This window comes from Grammomys surdaster, unplaced genomic scaffold (genome assembly GCF_004785775.1).
Source record: "Grammomys surdaster isolate TR1022 unplaced genomic scaffold, NIH_TR_1.0 141, whole genome shotgun sequence".
Lineage (NCBI taxonomy): Eukaryota > Metazoa > Chordata > Mammalia > Rodentia > Muridae > Grammomys > Grammomys surdaster.
The window spans coordinates 7,352,389-7,362,470 of NW_021604599.1; the positions used below are offsets into that span (position 1 = coordinate 7,352,389).

A 10,082-nucleotide genomic window follows, 5' to 3' on the forward strand; every position below is an offset into this window, starting at 1 on the left:
GTAAATAGGTGAAGGAAAAGAATATATTTTCTAGGCTTGTGAGATGGCACAGTAGATAAAGGTGCTTGCTGCTAAGCCTGACCACCTGAGTTCAATGCCCTGGGCCCACATGGTGGAAGGAAGGGGCTTCTTCCTGCAAGTTGCTCTGACTGACTTCCATATATGTGTATGCACGCAGATGCACGCACGCACGCACACACACACACACGTGCATGTGCACACATGTAAGAAACAAAAAATATATTTCTACAAAAAGAGATCATGCATTTTACATAATTCAATCTTTCCCTTTTGAGTGATTAAAAATAAGGCAAGATCTCTCTTTTGTCCTTCGCAGCAGCACTATCTATCTGATTTAAACATGCCAACGACAGGACTTGAGTGGTAAATGCCCACAGACTGAGGAGAGGGGGAGGAGTGCAAGTGGCCATTACCCTGCACCTCTGCCCATTAAGTGGAATTCAAAGCCATTACCACAGAGAACAGGGGCATAAAAAACTATCTCTAGATATTACAGAGAAATGTAATAGCAGCTGGGAGATAATTGAGGGATAAAGGAGCTGACGAAATCAGTGCTTGACTGCATGGTTTTAGATGACAAGGACGTGTTCATGGAAGGCAAAACAGCTTCATTAAGATCAGACCTCTGCAGAAAGCAGGCTGCCACCCATCCCCAAAGCTCAGGAAAATATATTGTGCAGTCTGAGGGTTATCCCCTTGACACACTAACTGCAACTGCGGTCTCTTCATGTTTTTTTAGAATGTTATATAAGTGAAATTATTTACTGGCTGGCTTATTTTACTTAGCATAATGAATCTGGTGTTGTCTGTGCAGTAGTTTAAAAATTCCATCATCTTGCTGAGTAGTACCATTGTATGCACTTACCAGAGTTTGTTTTCTCATTACCCTATTGAATACAGTCAGTGTTATTTGTAATGTTGGCACCTACGAATGAAAATGTTATAAGTATTTGCATAGAGACTTTAATGTGAACATAAGTTTTTGTTTCATTTAGTCAAATCCCTAGAGATGGGACTTCATGGTATATACTGGGATTATGTGCATATATAAATATTTTACATTTACATAAATATGTATATATAGTTGGGCTTTTTAGACTAAGGGAATAAAATCCAAATATATAAGTGAGCATTCAGAAAATAGGTAATAACAGCCCACAGTTCAAAATGACAATAAAACAAGACTAGGGAAATGTAACTTATTTTTATTAATAATACCCAACATCAGCAAGGAAATGGATGAAAGGGGTAGTTCCATGTTGAGCTGATCATGAAGTGTATTAGCAGAGCTTTGCTGCAGAAGGATTTGATAGAAGTAATCAGAACATATTAGATGCATGGGTCTCATTTCTACCTTCAGAAATAGTCATAGTGTAAAGCAAATGTTCTGGAATTTTTTGTCATGGAAAGAGGAGACAATTACATATTCATCAACAGAAAAATAACCATAACTCATGGGACATTCCTTTCCTCTGAGGAAATCAAGGCAGCCTTTCAAAAAAAAAAAGGCCTTTTAATCCCAGCACTTGGGAGGCAGAGGCAGGCGGATTTCTGAGTTCGAGGCCAGCCTGGTCTACAGAGTGAGTTCCAGGACAGCCAGGGCTACACAGAGAAACCCTGTCTCGAAAAACAAAAAAAAGAAACAAAACAAACAAAAAAAATGGCCTAGTGCTCCGAAACAAGATGATCTCAAAGATATTATTGAAAACTATGACGCATGCTTATAACTTACAAAAAGACAGACATCGGTGAGACATGAGGACTCCAGGTGGAGTCCATGGAGATGATGGAGACAAACTACAACCAATTAAAACACAGAGTTGTGAAGTCCAGCTCCAACGGATATGTCTACAGAACAACTCCTACACCTAATGCTCAGGGAACATTTCAAAGGGGGTGGGGATGAAAAGACTGTAAAAGCCAGAGATCAGGGGATTTTCTATAAAATTTTATCTTTTAGTAATGTCAGGGCACTCCCATAAAGTCTCACCAACATGACCGCCTAAACATGAGCTGACAATGACAGCAGTAGGCATGTCATAGTGGATGGGAGCTGCGGGGGGGGGGGGGGGGGGGGGGAACCCACAGGCCACACCCACAGGGAGAGCTACAGGCAGCTAAGAAGGGCTGAGAACAGAACACACTGGCTGGTTATGTGTTTTCATATACATCTATATACACATATGCTTGTAACGATAATGAAAAAAGAGGCCAGGAATTTGAAAGAGAGCAAGATTGGGAATATGGGAGGTTTTGGAGGGAGGAAAAGGAAGGGAGAAATGTTGCAACTATATTAAAATCTCAAAAATATTCTATTTGTGTGTGTGTGTGTGTCCCTGCATGTGTGTATGAATGAATGCCTTCAGAGGCCAGAAGGAAGCCTCCAGAACCCTGAAACTTAAGATCCAGGTGGCCACGAGATGCCTAACAGGTGCTGGGAATCAAACCCAGGTCCTCTGAAGAGCACAGTGCTTTTAACTGCCAAGCCATTTCTCTGTGCTACAGACAGGAAGGAACTCATAAAGTCCTACTCTTAGCTGAGGAACTACTGTAGTTGCCGGCTGCTGGGAAAGAGAATCATTTTTCTTAGGGATGTTGTAGCTGGTACATTGCCCAAGCTCTGGGTGAATGACCCACAACCATGTGTAGGCCAGCAGCACTGACTGGACTCAGTGGTAATTAGAGAAAAAGAAAAAGAAAGGAATGAAAGTTGAACAGGGTTTTGTTGGGGGGGGAGTTGTCCAGGGGAATAAGGAATGAATATTATCAAGTTACATTGTATGTATGTTTGACCATACATTACCAAAGAATAAATAAAAAATATGTTGTTTTAAAAGCTGTATTGGAAACATAGTAGCTGATGGGTGATAAAGGGAGCCTGGATTTTCCCAGTGAATAAAGCATAATGGGTACACACAGCGAATGAATGACTCCTGGGAGAAGCACCTGTTGGAAGAAGTTGAGTATGAGAAATGTAATTTTCATACTCAGCATTTCAGATTCATAGTACCAGAGAATGAAATATAGGGGTAGAAAAACTGTCCTTCTGTAAGACACTAGGCAAATCTTGTCAGAAACTGTCAATGAATGTCAGAGTTGGAGGCTTATCTCTGCCCACTAGATTATGTGGGGATGGAAACTCATCCATGACATGAGTGTGCTGAGAGGCCAGCCAATGCTCATCTCCATCCCCAGCCTGCTTGACATAATAGAAACAGATAGTGTTTTCATAAGAGATAACTGCATGGATCATCACTGCTTCTGAAAAAGAAATGGGACACGCACGGGGACAGAAACAACAATCAAGTGGCAAAAGGTCAAGACCCATATTTTAACCCCAAACTAGACACTTAACCATGACACCAAAGACAAAAATCTTAAGGAAAATACCCATATGGATTTAATTACATAAATCATTCTACATGTTAAAATATAAACAATATTTAAAGTATACTGGGTAATGAACTTATATGGTAGAAAGGTTAATATATGTAACTTTAAATAATAGTGTTCTAGTCCTGGGAAGATCATTCAGCAATCAGAGCATTTGCTGTGCAGGAAAGAAAACCAGAGCTCAGATCCCCAGAACCCACCTAAAAGCCTCAGAAGGTGAGGACAGGGGAATTCCTTAAGCAAGCTAGTGACACTGGCCATATTTGTAAACTCTGGGTTTGACTGAGTGACTCTGTTTCAATGAATAGGTGAACAAATAACCAAGGAAGATTCCTAACACCAACCTTGTGTTTCCACAGGCATGTGTATATACAACCACACATACATACACACACACACACATGCAGACAAACATGCACACACACATGCATACAAACATGCACATACACACATACACACATGCACACACACATGCATACAAACATGCACACACACATGCAGACAAATATGCACACACACATATATACAAACATGCACAGACACATGCATACAAACATGCACATATATACACATACACACATGCACACACACATACACACATGCACACACACATACACACAAAAACATACACACACACATACACACATGCACACACATACACACAAAAACATGCACACACACATATACACATACAAACATGCACACACATACACACACATAGACTCACAGAGACTAATCTGCCTCTGCCTCCCTAGTGCTAGGATTAGAGGCATGTACCATCACTGCCCAAAACAGGAAAAAAGGTTATCTAAAGTTTCACAAAACCAAATAGCTCAATAGAATTGTACAAATTTCTAAAGTAGTACATCAAGGAAAAAATTACTGGTGGCCAACAAATATATGAGAAAAAAATGTTCAATCAGAGAATCAAAGAAATTGTCAAAAATCACAATTCTCTCACAAAATGAAATATTTTATATTTGCTAACATTCAAATTTTAATTCACATGCTGATTAAATCTCTGATCTAAAGTCTATTTTTTTAAAAAAATAAAATTTGTAGAAAATAGAAAAAGCATCCTGAGAGTCTGTACAAGCAGGAAGAGGGACAAGTTCAGCGTTTCAAATAGAAAATAAATCTGAAGACCAAATTTAGTCCAATAGACCTTTCTGTTTATTGTTCCTTCTTGGGTTTCTTTTTTAGAACTTTAAAAACCCAGAAAAGTGCCTCTAATTATAACATTTTGGAGTCTGAAAACGACTTGTTCTGAAATCTCTCATTTATTAGTAGCATGGCAGAATCTGATTTGCCTGGCTGGCAGTCTCTGCTTGCCACTTGAGTTCTAAGGGAGCACAGGCTGGCCATGTTGCTTTGTTATCTCCATTGTCTATGAGTGAGTTTCTTTCCTCCGCAGCCATTGAAAACAGTATGCATATTTTTTTTACTTAAAAAAAAAAAAGCCAGTGCAGTTCAATGGCACACTTACAGGGACTGGATAAAACCCAATGCCAAGAATCATATTATTTATCCCTGAGAACAGTAATTCCTACTAGCATAGGGAGAGGGGAGGCTACCTTCTGCAAGCTGCTTACGTCTCGGAGGCTATCTGACATGTATCTAGTGTAGCAGGCCTCAATCTGCAGCCTACTTCCCAGCACACACACCCACATATATGTGCACATGGACACATGGAGTGGATTTCTGTGTGTTCAAATGCTTCTCACGAGACTGTGCTGTGAAGGTCATTACTATGGAGACAGAAACTTCTAAAAAAAAAAAAAAGTCACAAAATGTTTGATTAACCCAGAGATAAAAATGTTCTCTGTGGAAGACTAGCAAGTACTTTGTTTTGGGGCCACAAATTCCAATGGCATCTTTGAATCTGAGACCAGGTTTCAATTCATTCACTGTCTTTTCTCTAGGGGTTCATTAAAAAAAAAACAAATCAAAAAAGAAAGAAACAAAAAGTTTGTTTGTTTTTATGAGACATGGTCTTGTCATGCTGCTCAGGTGGGCTTTGAATTTTTAGGTTCAAAGTATCCTCCTGCTTCAGTTTCTTGAGTAGTTATAACTGTCGGTATGTTCTTCCATGCCTAGCTAACTCTATTTATAACTTCTAAAAAGACTCCACTCTTCATGCTTAGAATGATTTTCTTCCTAACTGAGTAGATAAACAGACCGTAGCACATCTGTACAATGCAATATTTTTTCAATGATAATAGAAAACAAGGGATGAAGCCACAATGGGACAAGACGAAGCAAGCTGAAATTAAAGACCACGAAGAGGACTGGTACAGACCAATGAGGGTGGGGCAGAGACAGGTGGAGCGTTGGGATTCTTATGGCCACAAAACCCTTTCGTTTGATGGTGCAAGAGCCGAAGCATGTCATGCATTTGTCAAAGGCCATCAAATATGTAGCTCAAAAAACAATGCCAGGGCTGGGAATGTTACCCAGTGTATACCCAGAGTGACACTCTGAGAAAGGACATGGGAGATCTCAAGGCTTTCTGTTCAGTTTGTCTGCAACCCTAAAACCCCTCCAAAAAGTCACTTCATTTGGAAAAAAACCCCACCAATAATGCAAAATTTACATTTATATAAATTAACATTTATATATAAATTGGGGATAAACTTACTTCCGGTTTACAATCAGCCATTCCCGAATATAGGTCTGAACACAGTCCCTGACGTGAGGATCCAGTTCAACTCTAATTAGGTGAAAAATAAGATAAAAACAAGTTATTACTGGGCAAAAGTGATAAAATAAATCCTTTCCATAATCAAGGGACACACCACCATTTCAAATCTATATCAATAAGAACATTAGAGATGTTCTTGTCCATTTGTTTCAAGTATATAAAGTATTCCTATGGCAACAATACTTATGCTCTGACTAAATAAATATGTTGTCATTGTATACTGTGTTGAGTTTCTTTGTTACAGATTGCTAAAGTACATCTATGTCTGAAAGCACTAAGACACCCACAGGGAGACACGGCTATAATTAAACACTGAATATGAAAAATAAGTATTTCTAACAGTTATTTTTTCTTTGCTCTTGTGTGATTTTGTTAGGGCATGTATGTTTTCCATTTAGAAAGCCAAGAACAGCTGCCTTGGGCTTTGGTGGCTTTGAAGACATAGGTTTTAGATTCTTGTCATACCTGCTGAGAAGTCCACTATTAGAGATATTCTCCATATGTTTCACAGTTTTGAAATCAGAATAATTAATTAATTAATTAATGACAGTAATAAAGCTTTTGGTATTATTACAAACACATTAGTACTAACAATAAATAGGCCTAAGAGCTACAAGTTTTTTATTTAAATATTTTTCCAATTATAATATAATTATATCACTTCCCCCTTTCCTTCCTCCAACTCTCCCATGTCCTTATTCAAACTTATGGCCAATTTTTCTTTAATTGTTGTTATACCTATAACCTATATATACCTATATATGTGTGTATGTGTGTACGCACACACACACACATATATATATATATTTTTTTTTTTTTTTCATAAATACAACAGTCTCAGTCCATATAGTGTTACTTGTATATGTATGTTTTCAAGGCTAACTATTTGATATTGAATAAGCGATTGGTGTGTTCTTCCCTGGGGAAGATTATGTTTCTGGTTCTCAGCATTCCTTCCTTAGCCGCCTGTAGTTCTTCATCTAGGGTTGAGGCCTCTGAGCTTCTCCCCCTTGATTTTGCATTTGTGAAACAGGGATGGTATAATTTGGATCTTGGTTGTCCTCCAAAGGCCCACCTGCTAAAGTCTTAGTCTCTGGCATGACATAATTGAGAAGTGGTAACTCTTCAGGATGTGTGGTCTTACAAAAGGCCCTGAAGGGGACTGTGGGACACTACTCTCTTCCTCTCTGTCCTTTGCACCTGGCCACGAAGTGGTCCCAAATTACTTATCTGCTATAGTCTCTCATCACAGTACTCTGGGCCAAAGCAATGCAGCCCAAACAGCCAGGGGCTGAAATCTTCAAAGTTGTGAGCCAAAATAAATGTTCCTTCTTTTTAGTTGATTTGGCATGGATATTTGTTACAGTAAAGGGAAACTGGCTAACACAAGGAGATGGGACAAAACTCACCCACGGAACCGTTATCAGTCCAAGGTGAAATTCTGCAAAGGGTAGCTATGAGATCTCTTGGCCCTGACTGCCCAATCCCCAGCTCCATTCCTCATTGACTCTGTAACCTCGTGCTAGTCACTCAACTCTTCTCTGTCTCGGTTTCTTCACCAGCAAGTGGTGACATAATAAGAGTGCCTCCTTCAGAGAATCACGATGAAGAATTGATGCTAACATGCAAAGTGCTTTAAAAGGGTGTCTGGCACATGGTAAGAGCTGTGCGCGAGTTGAGACATAGGTGACTATGCGCTGGGCAGACTCAAGCACTTAACATGTATTGATTCAATGTGGCAGGCACTGCGGTTATTCCTGTTGTACTGAAGAACGAGGTGATAAGGACATTAATCCAAGTCATAGACCAAGTGGCCAAACCAGGACCTGCAGGCCCAGGCTGATGACTACCACTATTCAATTTAGGTTCTGAGTGAAGCACAAGATGGCCACCTAGAGTCACTGGTGGTTATTCTCATGGTAACCAGAATGCTTTCCCTGCCTGTCTTGCTTATTACAGAAGATTTTGGCAACAACTGAGATAGTACAGGCTGCCTGAAAGTCATCAGAGAGGTAACATTCCCTGTAAGTCATAGCAACAAAATACTATCTTACTCACCAAATGGCTCTAGGAAAACCTGCCTTCTTTATCAAAGTTTTAAAAGTCCTCCTACCTCTAAATTTCCTGTATTTTATTCTTCTAAGATGCTGGTCACATTTAAAGATAAATATTCACACAAATAAATAATGTAACTCTACCAAAGATGAAAATCTGTTGTCAGTATTCAAATCCCACTTGAAGAAATGGCCTGACAGTAAGAAAAATGTTGCCAATAATGACAGAGATCTGGTTTTTGGGGAATGAGTATTTGTAACGTGGAGTAGAGCTGTCCACATGGCTAGCTGGCTGTGTGAAGGAAAACTGACCCAAGAGGTGAACAGAGGGACTTCCCACGTCCCAGCTGTGCACACCTGTGCTGAAACACAACCTAACACAGAAACACCTCAGAGCAATGAGGGCAGGCACCACGTTTCATTCTCTGGGACTTTCTGAAAGAAATGAGAAGACTCAAAATGTTCGAGGGAGTGTTTTGGTTTAAAAAATGAATGAAAATAAAAGTCACTCGAAATCTCCAGTGAGGCAGGGGTGTCCATCCTACAGGTGCTCATATTTCATCCCAACTGAGTCCACGGGTGCTAGACAGTGAGCACTAAGGCCCACGCCACGCTCAGCAACTCAGCTCTAAACAGTCATTTGAATATTCTTTTTATAATGCTTCTGCTGTGTCTCCCCTGTATGAAACTTCTGTAAAGGAAGGGAGTTTCCCTTCCTCATCTTTTAATCTCAGGACTCAACAGATGTTCAATAAATGTACATGGAAACTTAAATTACTAATCTGAACCAGGCCTTTGTATAGAAACGAATAAAATGTCTTAACAATTCTTTTACATTCATTTCTTTTATGTATGCTTGTATGTGCGAGTGTGTGTGTGAGTGTGTGTGTGTGCATGGGTATGCACATACACCTATATGTGGCAATCAGAAGACAACCTGAATGAGTCAGTTCTAGGAAATGTCTTTCCTGCTGTGCCATTACTGGCCCATAGAATGCTTTTGAGAGAGGCATTTCAATACTTGTTATGAACACTCTTGACACTGCAAATAGAGACCATGAGGCTTCTTGGGGTCATGTGACTAGTCTATGGCCATTAAGCTGGCACCCAGCAGTCCAATCTCAGGCCCTGTAATCTAAACTTCTTTTGGACTGTACCATCTTGTTCCACTGCATCCCTTAAACGGTGTCTTGGTTCCCACAGGGCTTTCCAAAGCCTTTGGCTAAACCAATTTAGAGATCGTGTACATCTGCCTACCACGTGTGAGGCCTGTGCTAGGTCCTCAGCACCACAAACAAAGAAGCAAGCAAACAAACAAACTGTCTACATCTAGGTAGCAATATTATATGTGCTGTATATTTTAGTGGATTGAGTAGTTTTGCTCCTTTTAAAATACGTGTGTGTATGTGCGTGCTGGTAAGTGTGGACAGGTACACGCAGAGGGAATAAGTAGATGTTGGGTATCTTCCTCATTTACTCTTCAGTTTTGAGGGAGGGTCTCTCAGTGAACCTGGAGCTTACTAACTGGCTAGACCGGCCCCAGCAAGCCCCAGGGATACCCTCTGCCTCGCTAGCACTGGAGTTAAACCACAGGTATGTCACCATGCCTTGCTTTTTCTGTGGGTGCTGGGGATCTGAACTCAGGTCCTCATGCCATCTCCTTGGGCCCTAATATGGTTTTTTAATTAAAAAATGTATTAACTTCTTTGTAATTCTAGGGATCAAATCTAAGACCTTGCACATGTTAGACAAACATTTTACCATGTAGCCCATACCCCACCCCTACCCCCACCCCAATCTCAAGTTTGCTTCTTTTCAAGAGTACTTCTAAGCTGGCCGTGCTGTTGCACACCTTTGACCCTAACACTTCAGAGGCAGGAGCAGGAGGGCTGTGACTCTGAGTTCCACTTAGG

At 40.2% G+C, this 10,082-nt stretch overlaps 1 protein-coding gene across 4 annotated transcripts in view; it reads right to left on the minus strand.

Annotated features, from left to right (window-relative positions):
* Nucleotides 1-10,082, minus strand: part of Dock8 (dedicator of cytokinesis 8) — a 199,835-nt gene that overhangs the window by 126,922 nt on the left and 62,831 nt on the right. For all 4 annotated transcript variants that reach the window (XR_003710947.1, XM_028764022.1, XM_028764023.1 and 1 more), the window contains one exon: nucleotides 6,053-6,124. Coding sequence is in view for 3 of the 4 variants with exons in the window: in XM_028764022.1 (XP_028619855.1) it covers nucleotides 6,053-6,124 (72 nt within the window). In the remaining variant the exon portion in view is untranslated. The remainder of the gene's footprint in view (nucleotides 1-6,052; nucleotides 6,125-10,082) is intronic.